This window comes from Stenella coeruleoalba (genome assembly GCF_951394435.1).
Source record: "Stenella coeruleoalba genome assembly, chromosome: 6".
NCBI classification, from domain to species: Eukaryota; Metazoa; Chordata; class Mammalia; order Artiodactyla; family Delphinidae; genus Stenella; species Stenella coeruleoalba.
Window position 1 is genome coordinate 2,805,394 of NC_137151.1, and position 20,833 is coordinate 2,826,226.

At 46.9% G+C, this 20,833-nt stretch overlaps 1 protein-coding gene across 3 annotated transcripts in view; it reads left to right on the forward strand.

Annotated features, from left to right (window-relative positions):
* Window positions 1-20,833, forward strand: part of CYFIP1 (cytoplasmic FMR1 interacting protein 1) — a 93,865-nt gene that overhangs the window by 59,814 nt on the left and 13,218 nt on the right. The window contains exons 16-24 of one of the 3 annotated variants that reach the window (XM_079924240.1): window positions 443-971; window positions 1,916-2,072; window positions 3,581-3,677; window positions 5,500-5,576; window positions 5,685-5,793; window positions 6,715-6,834; window positions 10,908-11,107; window positions 15,718-15,805; window positions 20,452-20,595. In XM_079924240.1, the coding sequence (XP_079780366.1) occupies window positions 443-971; window positions 1,916-2,072; window positions 3,581-3,677; window positions 5,500-5,576; window positions 5,685-5,793; window positions 6,715-6,834; window positions 10,908-11,107; window positions 15,718-15,805; window positions 20,452-20,595 (1,521 nt within the window). The remainder of the gene's footprint in view (window positions 1-442; window positions 972-1,915; window positions 2,073-3,580; window positions 3,678-5,499; window positions 5,577-5,684; window positions 5,794-6,714; window positions 6,835-10,907; window positions 11,108-15,717; window positions 15,806-20,451; window positions 20,596-20,833) is intronic. The other 2 variants (XM_079924242.1, XM_079924241.1) reach the window with 2 other exon arrangements.

Genomic DNA, 20,833 nt, shown 5'->3' on the forward strand with positions numbered 1-20,833 from the left:
TTTTGGAAATTTAAAAACATAGCTTTGGTGTGTCTGTGGTCTTCAGTTACCTCTGCTGCACCCTCTCCTGGCATACTCAGCTCCCTCCTGCCCCCAGGCAGCTTTTCTCTGACCCTTATACCTGATTTACTATGCCCTTTGGCTTTTCCCCTCCTGTTTTGGGACTTTGTACTTCTTACTCATCATCTCTGTGTTGGGGGCTTTTAGAATCGCTCTGTCAGTCTTTCAGAGAATTACCAGCAGAGCATGTTGCTGACTGTGTATGAAACCTCTGGGGTACCTGGGAGGAAGTCATTGCTGCCCAGGGAGGGTGCCGTCCGGGGTCTGTCCGTCCCCTGTCTGCCAGCACGCTGGCGCCCTCCTCACTCGTCCGCGTGCCTGTCCCTGCCCTGTGCTACGTGTGACTAACGCTGTCTCCGCTCTCCCGTCTGTCCGTGTCTAGCTCTACCTGGTGCGCACCATGGCGGAGTCCTTGAGCTCTGCTGAGCTGCTCAGGCAGCTCAAGTCTGTGGGCACGGAAAGGCTCTTGCATGTGGTTAACGCGTTTCTGAGGCAGTCCTACACCTATCCGCCTCTATTAACCTTTGGTGGTAAGACATTGTTTGTTTTTCTTGTTGGTATTTACGGCCCGAGGCGAAGGGTTCCGCTCCAAGTTCTTTGTCCCAAGCAGCAGCGACTTGGCCTCGTGGATGGGCGCCGCCCCTGCGAGCCGGCACGGTGTCCACGGGGCAGTCCCCCTCGTGGTTTATCTGCGTTTGTCGAAACTAATGTGCCATGTATATTTTCTCCCCCACAAATGTTTCCTTGGATAATGCAGCTTTACATGGTGAGAACCATGCTAGAGTCCCTCATTGCAGACAAAAGTGGTTCCAAGAAAACCTTGAGAAGTAGCCTCGAGGGGCCCACCATATTGGACATAGAAAAATTTCATCGCGAGTCATTCTTCTACACCCACTTGATAAATTTCAGTGGTAAGAGCTACTGCTGACCAGTGTCCGGCCCAGCATGTTCTAACACCACTAACACCATCTAGAATGCTTCCGCCTGCCTGGTCGCCCCTGCTGTGGTCCCTTCACGCACCCAGGCAGTGACACAAGTTGCCACCCTCATGACATTCCCTCACCTGTTGCTTTAAATGCACGGCCGGCTGGGGGTTCCCTCCATGTGGCATGGCCCTTAGAAGGGTGAGGCCTGTGGGCCCGGGGCTGGCCCAGTGACCTGGACGCAAAGTCTTTGTAACCTGAACTGGGTCAGCAACGCAGGCCAATGTGACTGTCACCTGGCTCGAGACGCAGGTGGTGATAGATATCAGAAGCCACCCACGACTGCAATGTGTGGAAGGTGGCAGGTGACCTGACGTGCACAGCCCGTCCTAGGGTGACCGGGGCACGTGTGGATGCCCTTTGTCATCGTGGAGCCGTCCACGTTTATTTCTGTGCTGCAGCCATTATCCAGGGTGGGAGGCCTCTATCTTGGCTGCAAGGGCTGCAGGTTTAGAGTAATAGTAAGGCTTTTGTTTTTCTCTTCATAAAAGGATGGAAACATTTTTTTTTTCAATCTATTTTGCATTAGATAGACCTGCACCAAGTGTGCCTGTAATGCTGTGTCTGTATCCCGTATAAAATAAATCCCACCAGAAGGCGCGCAGTGTAGACCAGCTCCCGTTGGTGGGCGGTGGTGTCCGTGCTGGGCCCGTGGGGCTGGATGCTGACTCTGCTCTGTTTGTGAGTGAGAATCAGCATGTCCAGGTGGCTTTGCCTGTGGCCACACTGTGCAAGGCACACGTGACCCCTCCCTGCTCATGTGCACTCTCCGTAGCTCAGGACTGAGAGCCTGGCACGCGCCCCCTCGCATTGTCCTGTGCAGTCTTCTCTGCTTGCGGAATATTAATGTGGTGTTATTTGAATTCCTTAAGAGACGCTCCAGCAGTGCTGTGACCTTTCGCAGTTGTGGTTCCGAGAGTTCTTCCTGGAGCTGACCATGGGCAGGAGGATCCAGTTCCCCATCGAGATGTCCATGCCCTGGATCCTGACAGACCACATCCTGGAGACCAAGGAAGCGTCGATGATGGAGTGAGTGTCCTGGAAGCCTGTCCCAGCCTCCTGTCTGTGTGATTGAGGCCCTTGGTGGCATTTGGGAGCCGGGAGGTGGGGGAGGGGTGACTGTTCTCAGCACTTCATTTGAGGTCGTAATTCTTTTTTTTTTTTTTTTTTAATTTATTTATTTTTGGCTACGTTGGGTCTCCATCACTGTGCACGGGCTTTCTCTAGTTGTGACGAGCGGGGTCTACTCTTCGTTGTGGTGCGGTGGCTTCTCTTGTTGCAGAATGCGGGCTCTAGGCGCGTGGGCTTCAGTAGTTGTGGTGTGTGGGCTCAGTAGTTGTGGCTCGCAGGCTCAGTAGTTGTGGCTCGCGGGCTCAGTAGTTGTGGCTCGTGGGCTCTAGAGCGCAGGCTTAGTAGTTGCAGCACACGGGCTTAGTTGCTCTGTGGCACATGGGATCTTCCTGGACCAGGGATCGAACCCGTGTCCCCTGCATTGGCAGGTGGATTCTTAACCACTGCGCCACCAGGGAATTCCCTGAAGTCGTAATTCTTGGGGTGAGACTTCAGGTATCAATACAAGGAACAGGTGTCTTGGCTTCAGACTGGAATCCAGAGCTGAGGCAGTAGGGCTAATTAAGTCCACTGTGTCCAGGTGCTGTGAGGCCTGGGAACTTGGCAAGGGGAGAGGTGGCCTGGCATGTAGTGTGTGGCATGGCCTCCGACTCAGGTGGATTTGGGAGAGGAAATGTTCATTGAACATCTTCGTTTAGAGTTTGAAGCTCAGGGTCAGGGCAGGGGGTCAGAGATTTTGAAAATAGGAAGTCCATGGAGGGAAAGTAATAGCAAACGGGGTGTCGTGTAGTGAGCAGATTGGGGCCCTGCCTAGCGGGTCCTCCCGCCACCGTCCTTGCCTGTGCACGTCAGGAGGGCGGCCTTCCCTCACTCTGCAGCAGCCGTGGTGTCTGTTCCGTAGCGTTAGAGGCCTTGATGAGCGTGTGTGCGCCTCTAGGGCCACATTGGGCCCTCTGCTTACGTGCCTCAAGCCCTCAGAGGGACCTTACTTCTGGAGACCGTCGGCTACCACCATTTGTCCAGGGAGAGAGGGGCTTTGGCCACACCAGGTGTGCTCAGGGTCAGCTCTGGGACCCAGGACCTTTGTATGTTTTTCTTTTTAAGTCGACAGTTTATTCTTAAAAATAAGAAAATGACTCATTCTTGTGGTTATTAAAAATACTGCAGAGTGGGGTGAAAATCTTTGAAACGCGATAACTGAGAAGATGAAGTTGCAGGAGGCCCTCGTGGACCCAGCAGGCGCCCTGGGCGTGGCTGAGCCAGGCATGTTCTGCCAAGGGTCTGGCCAGCTTGCTGGGGCCTCTGTTAGGGCCCTCACAGAAGCCGAGTTTGGCATTTGAAGTAAGAGATTGTTTTTCCTCATGAGAGAGAAAGACAGTGAGGGTTACATTTCCCGTGGAGGGCAGGGTGTGAGAGCCGAGAAACCCCGTGTGGGCGGTTAGCCTGACCTCTCTCCCACTCTGCAGGTACGTCCTCTACTCGCTGGACCTGTACAACGATAGCGCCCACTATGCCCTCACCAGGTTCAACAAGCAGTTTCTCTATGACGAAATCGAGGCAGAGGTGAGGGCCCAGGCACTTTTAATAGACTTTTAACATTTTCCTTTTTCCTCTGAGTGTTAGAGGGAACAACCTTTCTTTTAATACAAGGAGGTTCAAACAATGGAATGAACTTTGAAATAAACATTTTGGGTTGAACCCTTCTATCTGCACTTTTTCTGTGCATCCACACAGGATGATTGGGGTCTTAAAACATCAGCTGTTGGGGGACATCCTTTTCACGTGACTGCATGGCATGAACACTGCATATCTTGCCTGTTTCTTTCATGAACACAGTCTAGAGCAGGGGCCTTGTACAGAAGAGATGCACTGAACCAACCTCTATTTAATTTCTCTAGTTTTAGCTTTTTACTTTTCATTATAAATAATGCTTTGATGAACTTCCTTGCACGTATCTTTTTAGTTGTATTGGATTATTCTTGAGGACAAATTCCTACAAGTGGAATTATTAAGTCTGTGTACATGCAGCTAAGGAGAAAAATCTTATTTTCTAGCTCAAGATGTAAGAGAATTTAACCTCAGCAGATTACATTATACATCTGGGTCTCCTTCCCCATATCCTCACAAAAACCACAGGAAGTGCTTCTTTGGGGGAGATGTCGTGGGCTCCTGGGTGAGGCAGGGTGGGCTGGGACAGAGACCCGTGGGTCCTGGAGCAGCTCCGCTCTGAGCACAGGGTGTCCTCATCCCAGTTCCGGAGGGTATGTGCTAGCCCCATTTGCAAGTGAGGATACAGTTTTGAGGGTGAAGTCACAGACTGTGTCCACCCTGCAACTCTGACTGACGTTGGGAGCCCAGAGGAGGCCACGGGCAGCGGCTCTTGGGACATACAGCCTGGAGTCAGGAGCTGCCCCCAGATGCAGTGCACGATAGCCCCTGGGAGCACGTGAAGAACAGAGACTTTCTTATATTCCATTGTATTTAAGAGAATTGGAGCATTTTTCTCCATCAGTAAGTAAGGTTCTGACATAATTTTCAGTGGTGGTGTGGTGGTCACTCCTGGTCCCACTGAAATGGATTTAATCTGCTATTGTTGGACAGTAAAGATGTTTCTGTTTTCTCATAAGAGCCTGTTTTAGTTGCCTTGACAAAGGGTTGGGGTTTTGCGGTTTTGTTTTGTTTTTTAATTCAATCCCCAGAACTTATTTATTTTATAACTGGAAGTTTGTACCTTTTGACCCCCTTCACCCAGTTCTCCCATGCTCCACCTCTGCAGCCACCAATCTGTTCTTGTATTTATGGGTTTGTTTTTGGGTTTTTTTTTAGATTCCACATATAAGTGAGATCATGCAGTATTTGTCTTATTTCACTTAGCATAACACCCTCGAGGTCCATCTATGTTGTCGAAAATGGCAGGGTTTCCTTCTCTTTTATGGCTGAGTAATATTCCATATGTGTGTGTGTGTGTATGTGTGTGTGTGTGTGTGTGTGTGTGTGTGTGTGTGTGTGTGTGTAGATACCTTCTTTATCCATTTATCCATCAGTGGACACAGGTTGTTTCCATGTCTTGGCTGTTGTGCTGCAGGAACCCTGGGGTACAGATATCATTTTGAGTTAGTGTCTCCATTTAAATACCTAGAAGTGGAATTGCTGGATCAAAAAAAAAAATTTTTTTTTAAGTTCTGTTATTTGATCTTGGTTTAGGGAAGCATTTTTGGGGGGCGGGGGGCGTGCCGTACCACACAGCTTGGGGGATCTGAGTTCCCTGATCAGGGATCGAACCCAGGCCCTTGGCAATGAAAGTGCAGAGTCCTTACCACTGGACCACCAGGGAATTCCCTAGGGAAGCAAAATTTAATGCACGCTTTCCTTTCCTTTCCTTTAGGTGAATCTCTGCTTTGACCAATTTGTTTATAAGCTGGCTGACCAGATATTTGCATATTATAAGGTTATGGCAGGAAGGTGAGTATGTGTTTGTAATTTGGGTACAAAATCTTGGGCAACTTGATCTGACATTTCCATTAAAATTCACAGCACGTGAGAAATTGTCCTCTCTTCCTTCCATGCTAGTTTGCTTCTTGACAAACGGTTACGATCAGAATGCAAGAATCAGGGTGCAACAATCCATCTCCCGCCATCTAATCGCTATGAGACGCTGCTCAAGCAGAGGCACGTGCAGGTGAGCCAGGCCTTTCCTGGGCACGGTGAGGCATGGAACCAGCAGTGGAAATGGTGGGGTTTTCTTAGAGCTCCTCAGGTTTTAATAGGCGTCAGTATGTATGTGGCTGTGGGACCATCCATGTAAAGAGCTGAGGTTTTAAAGATAAGCAGTTTCTCTTGCATAACCTGACACACGAGGGAAGGCTGCCCTGCACAGTTCCCAGGAGGCCTGGCCCAAGCACAACTCCTCTCCAGGAGCCCAAAAGACAGAGCTTAAAAGAAAGAAGATGTGGACTCTAGTCAGCTCAGAGTGGTGGGGAGGAACTGCTTCTCGGCCAGCACAGAGAGTAATAATACAGTGCTTGTTTTTTTTTGTTTCTTTAAAAATAACATATATACATCACCAAAAGGAAAATACAGAAAACTGTAGGGAAATCTCATGTAATTCTATCTACAAATAACCACCATTCACATTTTGGGACATTTTCACCAGGGTTTTGCCAGTATTTTTATGTTATTGAAATGATACTGAGGTATGCACATGTTGTTAGGACTCTGCAGTAGAGATGGAGTAGTTTTCTCCCACTCATCCTTGTGACACGGTGAGGGGTAAGGCACACGCAGGCCGCTCTGTGCTGGGAGGTGGCCCTGAACCCGTTACAAGGGGTATGCTAAGTGCCAGACCCAGGCTCTCCAGGATCTCTGGGGAGGCTTGGGGTTTCTGTCTGTGATGTAAGTGTAAGTACACTATAAGAGTCCTTTTATAGCTTTGACTTACAGAATTTCAGCTCTAGGAAAGTAGGGTATTTGATCATACTGTCATCTAAATTTTGTACATTATTTGTCTGTCTTATCTTTTGGAATCAGTTTCCTGGGATAGATCCGTATTCTCTTGCTTATTTGTTTTTTAATGTTCATGCTTTCCACTCTCTGTGCCCAGCTCCTGGGCAGGTCCATAGACCTCAATCGTCTGATTACCCAGCGCGTCTCCACCGCCATGTACAAATCCCTGGAACTGGCAATTGGGCGATTTGAGAGTGAAGACCTGACATCAATAGTTGTAAGTGCTCTCCTTTTTCTCAGACTCAGCAGATTTGGGGGGTTGGAGCTACTTCTGCTTTTGTCATTATTGATAAATTGACCTGATGGTAGGTTCATTTTTTGCATAGAACTCAAAAGGTGTGCACTCACTGAGCTGGGCCTACCTGGGCATCTGCTCTTCATATGCACAATTCTAAATTGACTTCGAAGAACAAATAGTTACACCTCACTATGGCAAAAGATATGGCAAAAGAATGAAAGGAGGAACGTTTTAAAAATTAAAAGGAAATGAAGACAGACAGAAAGGATTTGAGAGAAGGTCATGGAGATGATGGACGGTGAAGATTCAACATACATATCATAGAGGCCCCTGAAGACAAAAACCAAAGCAATGAGATGGAACAAACATCAAAAATGCTACTTGAGGGCTTCCCTGGTGGTGCAGTGGTTGGGAGTCCGCCTGCTGATACAGGGGACACGGGTTCGTGCCCCGGTCTGGTAAGATCCCACATGCCACGGAGCGGCTGGGCCTGTGAGCCATGGCCGCTGAGCCTGCGCGTCCGGAGCCTGTGCTCCGCAACGGGAGAGGCCTGCGTACCGCAAAAAAAAAAAAAAAAAAAGCTACTTAAAGAAAACTTTGATGAAATAAAAAACAGTGTAAATACATATTAGAAGCAAATATTGCATACATGGGAAGACGACCTAAAGTGGCCAACACCAAAGAACACTGTAGTTAACATTGTAGTATTGGACTTTCAAGGAAAAGGAAAAACCCTCTGGGATCTAAGCAGAGTGATCAGGGAAAGAAAATCCAATTGTCCTCAGACCTTTGCCAGCAGGGAAGGAAATGCAACTTAAGGATTTCGTGCCAAATCTATCTTCCAAGAATAATGGCTGCAGGCAAATGGTAATGAGCTTGTGAGAACTTCAGGACGACTGTTGTTCCTAGAGAAGCAGGTGGGGGGCGGGTGTCTGCTGGGCCCACCTCTCCTTCCTCAGAATCCAGGCTGTCTGTGGCCACAGAGCCCACAGTGGCTCTTCCTTCAGCCTGGCTTGGGCTGGGGCATGGTGTTTCATTGCCCTTGGTCTTAATGTGATTCGGTTGAGGTTTTGACCACTATAAATAGAATGCAAGCCAGAGACCTTTTTTTCTTTTCCCTAGCTTTTAGTTTTATTGATCTTTGCTATTGTTTTCTTTGTTTCTATTTCATTTATTTCTGCTCTGATCTTTATGATTTCTTTCCTTCTACTAACTTTGGGTTTTGTTTGTTCTTTCTCTAGTTCCTTTAGGTGTGAGATTAGATTGTTTATTTGAGATTTTTCTTGTTTCTTGAGGTAGGGTTGTATTGCTACAAACTTCCCTCTTAGAAATGCTTTTGCTGCATCCCATAGGTTTTGGATCGTCGTGTTTTTGTTGTCATTTGTTTCTAGGTATTTTTTGATTTCCTCTTTGACTTCTTCAGTGATCTCTTTGTTATTTAGTAGCATATTGTTTAGCCTCCATGTGTTTGTGTTTTTTATGTTTTTTTTCCGTGTAATTTATTTCTAATCTCATAGTGTTGTGGTTGGAAAAGATGCTTAATATGATTTCAATTTTCTTAAATTTACTGAGGCTTGATTTGTGACCCAAGATGTGATCTGTCCTGGAGAATGTTCCATGTGCAGTTGAGAAGAAAGTGTAATCTGCTGTTTTTGGATGGAATGTCCCATAAATATCAATTAAATCTATCTGGTCTGTTGTGTCATTTAAAGCTTATGTTTCCTTATTAACTTTATGTCTGGATGATCTGTCCATTGGTGTAAGTGAGGTGTTAAAGTCCCCCACTATTATTGTGTTACTGTCGATTTCCTCTTCTATAGCTGTTAGCATTTGCCTTATGTATTGAGGTGCTCCTCTGTTGGGTGCATAAATATTTATAATTGTTATATCTTCTTCTTGGATTGATCCCTTGATCATTATGTAGTGTCCTTCCTTGTCTCTTGTAACATTCTTTATTTTAAAGTCTATTTTATCTGATTTGAGTATTGCTACTCCAGCTTTCTTTTGGTTTCCATTTGCATGGAATATCTTTTTCCATCCCCTCACTTTCAGTCTGTATGTGTCCCTAGGTCTGAAGTGGGTCTCTTGTAGACAGCATATATATGGATCTTGTTTTTAAATCCATTCAGCAAGCCTGTGTCTTTTGCTTGGAGCATTTAACCCATTCACATTTAAGGTAATTTTCAGTATGTATGTTCCTATTACCAATTTCTTTAATTGTTTTGGGTTTGTTTTTGTAGGTCCTTTTCTTCTCTTGCGTTTACCACTTAGAGAAGTTCCTTTAGCATTTGTTGTAGAGCTGGCTTCATGGTACTGAATTCTGTTAGCTTTTGCTTGTCTGTAAAGCTTTTGATTTCTCTGTCAAATCTGAATGAGATCCTTGCTGGGTAGAGTAATCTTGGTTGTAGGTTCTTCCCTTTTATCACTTTAAATATATCGTGCCACTCCCTTCTGGCTTGTAGAGTTTCTGCTGAGAAATCAGCTGTTAACCTTATGGTAGTTTCCTTTTATGCTATTTGTCGTTTTTCCTTTGTTGCTTTTAATAATTTTTCTTTGTCTTTAATTTTTGTCAATTTGATTACTGTGTGTCTCGGCATGTTTTTCTTTGCGTTTATCCTGCCTGGGACTCTCTGCGCTTCTTGGACTTGGGTAGCTATTTCCTTTCCCACATTAGGGAATTTTTTGACTATAATTTCTTCACATATTTTCTCGGTTCCTTTCTCTCTCTCTTCTCCTTCCGGGACCCCTATAATGTGAATATTGGTGCGTTTAATGTTGTCCCAGAGGTCTCTTAGTCTGTCTTCATTTCTTTTCATTCTTTTTTCTTTATTCTGTTCTGCAGCAGTGAATTCCACCATTCTGTCTTCCAGGCCACTGATCCGTTCTTCTGCCTCAGTTATTCTGCTATTGATTCCTTCTAGTGTATTTTTCATTTCAGTTATTGTATTGTTCATCTCTGTTTGTTGGTTCTTTAATTCTTCTTAGGTCTTTGTTAAACATTGCTTGCATCTTCTGGATCTTTGCCTCCATCCTTTTTCTGAGGTCCTGGATCATCTTTACTCTCATTATTCTGAATTCTTTTTCTGGAAGGTTGCCTATCTCCACTTCATTTAGTTGTTTTTCTGGGGTTTTATCTTGTTCCTTCATCTGGTACATAGTCCTCTGCCTTTTCATTTTGTCTGTCTTTCTGTGAATGTGGTTTTTGTTCAACAGGCTGCAGGATTGTAGTTCTTGCTTCTGCCCAGAGACCATTTTAAATTTACTCGTAGTCACATTAGAAAAGGAGAAAGAAATTGGAGGAATTAATTTTAGTAATCTACTTTATTTACCCAATATTTCCAAAAATTAACAATTCAACATATAATCATTATAAGAACTCTATTGACGTGGATATCTTACATTCTTTGTTTTCATGTTCAGTTTCTGAAATCTGTGCATCTCACACATATGGCGCATCTCAGTTTGGACCAGCCACATTCTTGTTGCCATATGGGGCCAGTGGCTGCCTCAGGGGATAGTACAGACCTGGGCAGGTTTATGAACAGTCAGTGTGAGAGCCTGGAAGGCCACCTCTGAACATGCTTGCCAGTTCTGCTGCACAGCAATGCTTTTGAGTAACTTCAGGTGCGTTAGGAAAGCTAATTAAGGCTAACACCTGAGGACACACTGTGTGCCGTCAGGTGGGGGTGGACACATCCCAGTGTTCTCTGCCCTGTGAGGGCTTTGGAGGCCAGCAGTGGACAGTGGGAGGTAATTGCAGTAGAGAATGGACAGTGGCCATTCGGGGGCAACCATGGAAACGAGGGGCATTTTAAGAGCAGTGGAGAGGACACGAATTTAGGTGTGAGACGGAAGCTTGTGTCACCTGCCAGACCACCACCACGTGCGTTCTTGGCCTAGCTCACTGGCCCCCCCTCAGTGCAGCCCCTCGCCATCCACGTCCTCCTCTGCCCGCTCCCGGCCCACCACCATGGCGCTACCCACGTAGAGGATGGAGGCCGCCATGCCAGGCCCAGCTCTGTCCTCACGCCCCTGTCTTTGTGGTCCCACAGGAGCTGGATGGCCTCTTGGAAATCAACCGCATGACCCACAGGCTGCTGAGCAGGTACCTGACTCTGGACAGCTTTGACGCCATGTTCCGGGAGGCCAACCACAATGTGTCAGCGCCCTACGGGAGAATCACCCTCCACGTCTTCTGGGAGCTCAACTACGACTTCCTGCCCAACTACTGCTACAATGGCTCTACCAACCGGTGAGCATGCTACCTCACAGATGGCTCTGGATGCCCCTTCCAATGGGCATCGAAACAGGATGGTCTCAGGGCCCATCTTTTCCCATGTCCAGGATACTCAGGCCCTCCTGGTCTCCTCCATTTGCAAGTGCAGCCCTGGGCCAGCCCTTGGGTGTATGGTCATGGCTTTCATGTGCAGACCAAGTGCGGGGCCAGGGTTCCTATCCAGGGCACTCCCTTGGGGCTCAGGGCCAAATCTGGTACATGTGGACAGCAGCTGCTGGGTCTGTACCACCTCCATACTTTTCATGTCTACTGACGTTGGAATGTGCTGGGTGACTCTACTTTTCATGCTTCCATTCTGGGATGTCGGGCCATGTGAGGGTCTGCCAGTTAGCCGCCCTCCACGCACCTACCATTTTACTATGTTGAACAACACAAAGTGGCTCGCTGGAAGGGTGGCATGGCTGCTGGCTTCAGGGTTATGTGGTGCAGTCTTGTGGTACAGCCAAGGTCCTGGGATGGCTCTGTGTCACCTCCACACTCTGGCAACTGCCTGCCTGAGGCCTGTCCTCTCTGCGCTGAGCTTCACTCCTGCTGTGTCAGCACATGCCAGAGAGGAAATGTGTGTGTGTGCTTGTGAGTGTGAGAAATGGGGGTGAGTATGAGTGAGGGTGTGTGTGAGAGACCGTGTGTATGTGAGTGTTATGACCACTTTTTATTTTTATTTCTTATAAATGTATTTATTTATTTTTGGCCGTGTTGGATCTTTGTTCTGTGCACGGGCTTTCTCTAGTTGCGGTGGCTTCTCTTGTTGCAGAGCACAGGCTCTAGGCACGCAGGCTTCAGTAGTTGTGGCTCGTGGGCTCTAGAGCACAGGCTCAGTAGTTGTGGTGCACAGCTTTAGTTGCTCCGCAGCATGTGGGATCTTCCTGGACCAGGGATCAAACCTGTGTCCGCTGCATTGGCAGGCGGATTCTTAACCACTGTGCCACCAGGGAAGTCCTATGACCACCTTTTAAAAGTAAATGTCTTTTGCTTTTCCTTTGCTTCACTACTGCATCTGAACATCCTACCATGTGTTGGCTTGATCACTACTGTCTTTCAGGCCTAGATTTTTGTGTCTTGATCCAGGGGTGCTGAGCTTCGACCCCGAGGGCAGAAGGGAGACCCTCCTGTGGCCTGATCATACCTGCTATTGCCATAGTCTGTTTGGGACCCCAGGGTTGGTTTCCTTGTGGGAAATACAGGCCTGTTGCTGGTACATGGAGGTGTGCCATTAGGCCCATCAGCTCAGCCCCATGGGCACATGGCCATGGCCACAAGAACCACAGGTGAAGGAGCCCTGGTTGCCCTTCTTGGGTCAGGGGGCCCTGGGCCTGGCTGGGCACAATCCACCGGAACAAACTTTAGAGACTACTCATCCCTGTAAACTCCGTTCTAAGTGCCCAGGTTCTTGAAACAGGTATTGTTCAAGTTGTTTTAGAGTTGGAATTAACTGAAAAAATATTTTTATTGCATAAGTAATGCATCATAATTGTAGAAAAGCTAGAAATCGTGTGTATGTGTGTGTATGTATGTGTGTGTGTGTGTATATATATATATATATATATATATATATGGAATAGGTACATGGGGAAAATAATTAAATCCCTAGAGATTTCCCTTATAAAATGTCTATCTTCTAGAATTTTTGCCATACGGTCGAATATACGTGTGTATTTTTTGTTTTGCAGAAATGGATGTTGTTAGGCATACTGTTAAGTACACATTCTTTTTTCACATCATATGTCATGATGGGGCATTCTGTGTGTACATACGTGCTTGTCGTGTTTCTGAAAACCTAAGTCATGGCCAACGTTTGCAAGATTTTCTGTGCTTTGGTCGGTCCGTTTAGAACTTTTGGAGTTAATTTGTTATGTCCCTTAAATCATTTTGCCTAGTGCTTAGAACTGGCGTCTCTAAAGGTGAAATGCAGCCGAACCCCATTATTGGCAAGTTGAGAAAATATATTCCGGGGGCGGGGGGCATTGGGCAGGGCTGTGGAGGTGGTAGACTCAGGCAACACAAGGAGTCGTGATTTTCTTGTGTTACTTTAGGTTGCATTTTTGATTATCTAGCATTTTGTCGCCCTTTAAGGGATTCTCAGAGATCTTGCAAAAGGAACAGTTGAAGATGCTCCCTGGGCCCCCTTTGTGCCAGCTGCACTGCGTGTGTTCAGCATCTGCCTGTTCTGGTCATCTTGGTGACAGCCTGGTGGGTCGAGGGCTCAAAAACAACAGGAGCCCCGTGGAAGGACTGCAAGGTGGGGGGGTGGGAGGGAGCTGAAATCTACATGGTGATGAAAACTCAGCATGTGCTGTAAACCTTTCTGTTGAATCACTATGTTTTCTGAAAGATGCTCCAGGCATGATGAGTCATGTGTGTGCAGTTAGGGAAAGAGGTCTATTTCGAGGCCCTGCCTGCCAAGCTGGGCTCACGTGGGTGCCCTTCCCTGATCGGGGCCGATGCTAGGGAACAACCCGCCATCCTAGGCTACCTGTCCTACTGGCAGCAGGAGTCTTGTCAGAGACGAGGTTGCCAGGACTCAGGTCAGGAAGTTGGTGCCGTGTGGCCCAGCAACCTTAGCAGGAGTGGAACACCTCCAGGCCGTGTCACTTGCATGGCCTGACAGACACTATGGCATCAGGTGTATAAACTGACGAGAGGCACCTCGGCCCTGGGTCCCCTTAGCCTGTCCAGCACGAGGTCCACCCTGAAGGACAGCAAGCAGATGGCTGCCCTCGCCTGATAGCGCGTGCTCCCCACTGCCCACACGGCGCTGGTAGGCGGCTTTGCCTCCAACGGGCTGTGCAATTGATTGCACGGGAACCCAGTTTCCCATGCATTGGAGCTGTGACCTTGGGCACGTGTGCTGGCAGGGGCCAGCGTGAAGTGACCTCAGTCTCCTTGGGCCCAGAAACCTGAGGTGCAATTCAGAGGGAACCCTGGCTGTACGAGATGCAGTCTTCACCAGAGCAGCAGCGCTGGAGGCCTCCACCTCTTGATAGCATTGGCAAAAGCCATTACTCCTGCATTTTTAACAGGTCTTTCAGTGGAACCCTTAGAGCTTCATTATCTGGAAAAGACATTTTAAAATAGCGTTTCGTATGTCCACGTTGCACGTGGAAACCTGAGAAGACAGACAAAATTATGCCACCCAGTATCTTAATTCCATGCCTGAGGGTTTTCTGAGAGCTGCTTGTGGGGAAACCAGAACTCTGTTTGCTGCTTGGCGTATCTACTTATTTTGCTGCTTATTTCCGATTAATGATTTATGCCTGGTGACTCTGGGAAGTCGCATGGGGTGGCCTGTGACTTAAATTTAACCTGTACAGCTACTAATTGTGACAGCGCGATAGCCCTCGAAGTAAGCCAGCAGTTGGGATCAGAGTCGGGCCTCTTTGGCAGGAAGCCCACTGAGGAGGGTATGTCCTCAGTGCAATGTACCACAAGGTTTTCCCATCACTGGCCATCCGTCCCTTGGTTAGGGTGGTGGCTGCCAAGTTTCTCCACTGGCGTGTTTCCATTTTTCTGTTTGAAATTTATAAGTAATATATAGGGAGATAATCTGAGACTTAAAAAACGGTTCCTTGGGGCTTCCCGGGTGGCGCAGTGGTTGAGAGCCCGCCTGCCGATGCAGGGGACATGGGTTCGTGCCCCGGTCCGGGAGGATCCCACATGCCACGGAGCAGCTGGGCCCGTGAGCCATGGCCGCTGAGCCTGCGCGTCTGGAGCCTGTGCTTCGCAATGGGAGAGGCCACAACAGTGAGAGGCCCGTGTACCACAAAAAAAAAAAAAAAAAAGGATAACGACAGAACCCAGCCACTCAGCAACGTGATGTTTCCATGTAAATGTGATCAGCTCCACAGGCCGCTGTCCTCTCCTCAGATGCAAACATTTGTTTCACGCACAAGTGGTGTTTTGACAGTTACATCCTTTTTTATTTATTAAAGTGCAATATGTGTTAATCAAGTTTTTTGAATTTAATAATTAGCAAATCCATGAATTTTATCATGCTTCTTTGTAAAAAGTTTTATATGTTTAAATGAACGCTTCTGATTTGAAAGTGTGAGTCGATTTTGACATTTCTGCTTTAAGATCCAAGCATTTGAGTTTTAGTTGCTCTTAATCTGTTATGAAGCCACAGTCGCGTGGCTCTGCAAGTGTGTTTACAGACTCACCTTCTGTCAGTTTGTACCCAGTGACCTGAGTGACCACATCACTGTCCGAATCTGCCTTCCCACTCCTGTCCCTGCCATCATTGCTGTGTCCAGAGGCCCAGCAAGGCCCAAGTGCCTGCATCACCTCTTTTCAAAAGACTGAATGAAATGGTCCTAGTGCCAAGTTTGGAGACTCTTTTTATGTGCTAGAAGGGCCTCCGGCGTCCTCACTCTGTTCCTGAACTTCGGATACATTTATCATACTTCAGAGTATTTATAGCTCATTCCTAGTATGGGTTTTGATTTCTCAGAATTTTCCTATGTGATGATTAATTGGGAGGAAGATTTTGATGAGTAATGGAAAAGTCTGAATTTTAAAGAACTACCATTAAATTTTTGGTTTTCTTTTTTTTCATCTTTCTTGTTTAGATTTGTTCGGACAGTATTACCATTTTCTCAAGAATTTCAAAGAGATAAACAGCCAAATGCACAACCCCAGTATCTGCATGGATCAAAGGTAGGTTCTTCTGTGTTTGTATTACGATTTTTAAGTTCATAGCGAAGAAGCGTATTTTGAAGTTTAATTTGAATCAGTGTAGTTTCAATAATTTGAATGTATCATGCCACATATAAAATGTTATTGTTTCCTTCAGTTAGCACCCTTCTGAAAAGTAATGTAGTGCTGGGACAGCTTCTGGCCATGTGGTGGGTGTCAGCTGTGAGACTGTTGGAAGATTTAAAGGTGTAAAAATATCAAGCCAGAAAAGTTTGTGGAAGAGGCTTGTGGGTGGGGGCCACATCTGTGATGGAGGGGCAGGGTGGCCTGTCCAGCTGTGACACCTTAAAGGAAGGAGCTGAGGTGGGAAGGGGCATGCGGAAAACAGCTGACATCCGGGAACCACAGGACACCCACCATCCCGTGAGATGAGGCAGGTTTCCCGGCTGACATGGCTGGATGTGCAGCAGCAAGGGCATTGCTAAAGGTTAGTGTTGTCAGTATTTAAAGTACTCTTACAATTTAATAAGAAAAAGACAAGCGGGGGCTTCCCTGGTGGCGCCGTGGTTGAGAGTCCGCCTGCCGATGCAGGGGACACAGGTTCGTGCCCCACATGTTCGGGCCCCGCGGAGCGGCTGGGCCCGTGAGCCATGGCCGCTGAGCCTGCGTGTCCAGAGCCTGTGCTCCTCAACGGGAGAGGCCACAACAGTGAGAGGCCCGCGTACCACAAAAAAAAAAAAAAAAAAGACAAGCATTCTGTGCTAAAAAGGAGGCAGGTGCATCTGCATCTGCAAAGTAGGTGCCCATCTCGGAAAAAAAAGATTAGATTGTTCTTTTTAAAGCGACCAGCTGTGACTGAACTTAAACTTATGGATTTCAGCCTCTTTGAGAAATTGTTCATGTCATGTTTATTCTTAAAACCTAAACCAGTATTTTTTTGTTAGATCATTTGGACTCCTAACAGAAGTCTAACAAAAGTTTGCGTGAGAAACACTGATGCTGACTATTCATCTCATATGATACTTTTTTGAGGATCAAAGAAAGGCAGAATGCCAGAACATTGTGCTGTCAGAGTTGAGCCACCCTGTTCCTTGTGAGCATTCAGACGTGTCAGCTGCACTTCAGTGTGCTGCTGTGCGGTTAGGGTGTTCGTACCTATGAGAGTATGGAATACACAGGAATCCAATTCAAAAATCCAATCCATTCTTTTGTTAGGAGTGATGAGTGAGGGCTAGTGTCTTATGGTAATAAATCGACTTAGATGAGTGCCCATTTGTGGCGTTACCCTGTTGGTTCCTGGTATCACCATTCCGAGTGAACACTTGAGTACATCACTGATGTTCTCTTTCCTATAAGATAAGTAAGGTTGTCCCTACTTCACAGTTGAAGATGCACAGTGTTGAGGGCATTAGAGAACCCAGGGCACATGACTAGTGAGTCTGGAGCCCTCGTCCACTGGTTTCCGGGCGAGGCCCCAGTCTCTGCATCAGGCGTGGTCAGCAGTGTTTCTTGACTTGAGCTGTGAGGCTCCCCTCGTCTGAGTCTGCGTGTTTTATAGTGTAGGATTTGTAATTTTGCCCTCTTCAGAGGTAGTTCCTCCTCCCCTTCCTCTGAGTAGGTATGTTGCTCCGGTTGTGTTGTCCCTGGGATGTGCCATCTTTGGGGTGAGTGAGGTCTCCAGGAAGCCAGACACTCATCGGGGGGCCGGGGACTTAGGTGTCATTGAGCCCCAGGCCCCGAGCAAGTGAGGGTGGCTTTGGGAGTGAATTTTCCCACTTGTAACATGAGGCCATTTAATTTTACTAATGATTTTCATGTTTTTCAAGCATTAGAACTTATTATCAAGCAAAAACCTCACCCAGAATCCCAGCATTTTTTTTTGGGGGGGGGGGCTATGTTGGGTCTTTGTTGCTGCGTGCAGGCTTTCTCTAGTTACAGTGAGCGGGGGCTACTCTTTGTTGTGGTGCATGGGCTTCTCATTGTGGTGGCTTCTCTTGTTGCAGAGCATGGGCTCTAGGCACATGGGCTTCAGTAGTTGTGGCTTGCGGGCTCTAGAGTGCAGGCTCAGTAGTTGTGGTGCATGGGCTTAGTTGCTTCGCAGCATGTGGGATCTTCCCGGACCAGGGATCAAACCCGTGGGCAGGCAGATTCTTAACCACTGTGCCACCAGTGAAGTCCCAGAATCCCAGCATTTAAAGCACAGTTTAGGGACATTGCTTTGGGAAAGCAAGTGTTCTCTTGCTACAAGTAATAAGCCCTTCCTTCTCTGGATTAAAAAATAATCATAAAGCACAGTTGGTGCTTTGAGGAGGGATGGCAGGGGGCAGGTTGTGTCTGAGCCCACAATCAAGATATGGTCTTTCCAAGTCTGATAGGGTTGTAGGGAGGAATGTGAGACAGGCATTTGGCAGTGTTTCCACCTTGGTGAATCTTGCATTTGATCATTGGTTTGGACTCAGACTTTCTGTGTTGATGGTCCCAGGACCACCTGCACATTTGGTGATTCTCCAGAAGGATTCATTCATTCACAGCTGCAGTTTATTACAGCTAAAGGACACAAAGCAGGATCAGCAAGGGGGAAAGATGCATCTGGTGGTTATGGAAGCAGGTGCGGGCTTCCAGTGGTCCCTCATGGGGGTCGCATGGGATGTACAGGGTGATCCTGTCCAGGAAAGAGAAGCTCACAGGAACACCTGGGTCCAGGGCTAGGGGCATAGACACAGCCACAAGTTACTGCAACCTCAGAATCCCCAGAAGGAAAGGAGGGGCTTGCCATAAATCGCTATTTGTACAAACAACCTAGACAAGCTCGTACAGCATGGTTAAGTGTCCCAAGTATAGAAAACAACTGTATCAATCAGCAACATAGGCAACATTTCAAGGGCTGAGTTCCCAGGAATTGCAAGCAGGCCTCCTGAGGATATTCATTCAGAGCTGAGCAACTAGACTTCTGCCAGTTCTTCAGAATCCTTGCTGTCCTGATGTGGTTCTCTGTGTACATAGAGGAAATATTTAAGACAATTATAAAAGGGGAAGGGGGAAGATTATAGGGACCTTAAAGCAGGTGAGAGTGGTACATTTCACTCAAAGTAGTAACATGTTGATAACAGTAGGTTGTGATAACTTACATAACGTATAATGTAAGACTGGGAACATCACTGAAAGGCCTGTGCAAAGAGATACTTTCAAAAATACCACAGTTAAATCACAACAGAATTCTAAAAAATGTTTAAATGACCCACAAGAAGACAGGAAGAATGAAACAGAGACTAACTTAAAAATCATAATTACACTACATGTAAATGTATTAAATGTAAGGGGTCTAAAGACAGTTAAAAAGGCAGAGGGATTGACAGAGTGGATTAAAAAATATGACTGTATAAGAAACTCACTTCAAGTCGATGATGTATGTAGGTTAAATGTAAAAGGATGGAAAAAGATGTATCACACAAACAATCAGAAGAAAGCAGAGTGACTGAGTATAGGATAAAGCAGATTTCAGAGCAAAGAATATTACCAGGAACAAAGAGGGAGGGACATTACATAATGATAAAAAAGTCAAGCCACCAAGAAAATACAGCAATCCTAAATGTTTATGCACCCAACAACAGAGTTTCAAAATACTTGAAGCAAAAACTGACATAAGTGAAAGGAGAAATGAGCAACTCCACAGTTGTAGTTGGGGAAGTCAACATTCCTTTCACTTGGTAATCGAAAGAATAAGTACACAGAAAATCAGCAACAAAAAAGAATGAACGCCATCAACCAATAGGATGTTATTGACATGTGTAGAACACTTCGTCCAACAACAGCGGAACATACATTCTTTTCAAGTACCCATGGATCATTCTCCAAGATAGATCATACCCTAGGCCATAAAACAACATCAACAAAATTCAAAGAACTGATATATTATAGAGTGTGTTATCTGACCACAGTGATCTCAAGCTAGAAATCAGTAACAAAGAGATAAGAAAATCAGAAATTAACACATTTCAAATGATCCTTAGGGCAAGGGGAAGTCTCAAGGGAAAGTTTTTAAAAAGACATTGACCTAAATGAAATGTAAATATATCAAAATTTACGGGGTGTAGCTAAAGAAGTGCTGAGAGGGAAACACGTAGCACTGAATGCTTACATTGGGAGTCTCCCTGATAGGTGTGCAGACGTCTGTGTCCTTAGACAAGCTTGGAGGTTCCGTCTGACAAGAAACCACCCTGACTACCTTTCTCGCCTGCCCCCCCTGCAGGGGCTGCTGTCCCCCAATCCCTGCATACCCCACTGCCTCATCAGAGTCTATCCTTGGTGTCTCCCTCAGGAGACTGGGAGCAGTAACATGGGGGCAGCAGTGAGGCCCTGAGATACATTCATTTCTCATTCCAGAACCTCAGAATGTCTTCTGTAGGACTGGCAGTTTAATAAATGTTGAAGAACCAAGTGGTTTTGTATTCTTCTTTCTGTTTTAGCAAGCTTGGTTTTTATGTCTTCAAGTTGGAAACATAGATTATACCAATAAAGGGCAGTCCAACAGGGTCTCTGGATGCCTCCACCTGAGGGCACTGTGTGCTAATGCACTTTACGTATGGATTCTTCATCTTCACCTGTGCGTGGGGCTATGTTGAAAACCCTGGCAACTTCCCTCAAGCGCTGGCCTTCTCTGTCCCCAGGCTTTGAACCTGGCCTACTCAAGCATCTACGGCAGCTACCGGAACTTTGTGGGGCCTCCACACTTCCAGGTCATCTGCCGGCTGCTCGGCTACCAGGGCATCGCAGTGGTCATGGAAGAGCTGCTGAAGGTGGTCAAGAGCCTGGTATGTTTCCCTCGGTGGGCTTCCTTCCCCGGGCGGGGGGTGGTGGTGGTGGGAAGGATTCTGCACACAATTCCTGTGTGGGGAGGGGCTTTCCATTCCATCTCTCACATCAGTCTCCACGCGTGAGATTTCCCCTCCAGCCAAAGTCCCAGGTCGTTACTGTGCATTTGACTAACAGACTCCTTTTCAGAAGTGCCCGTCACACCCACAGCCTGCGTGGTGGTGTGGCTGGTGGCTG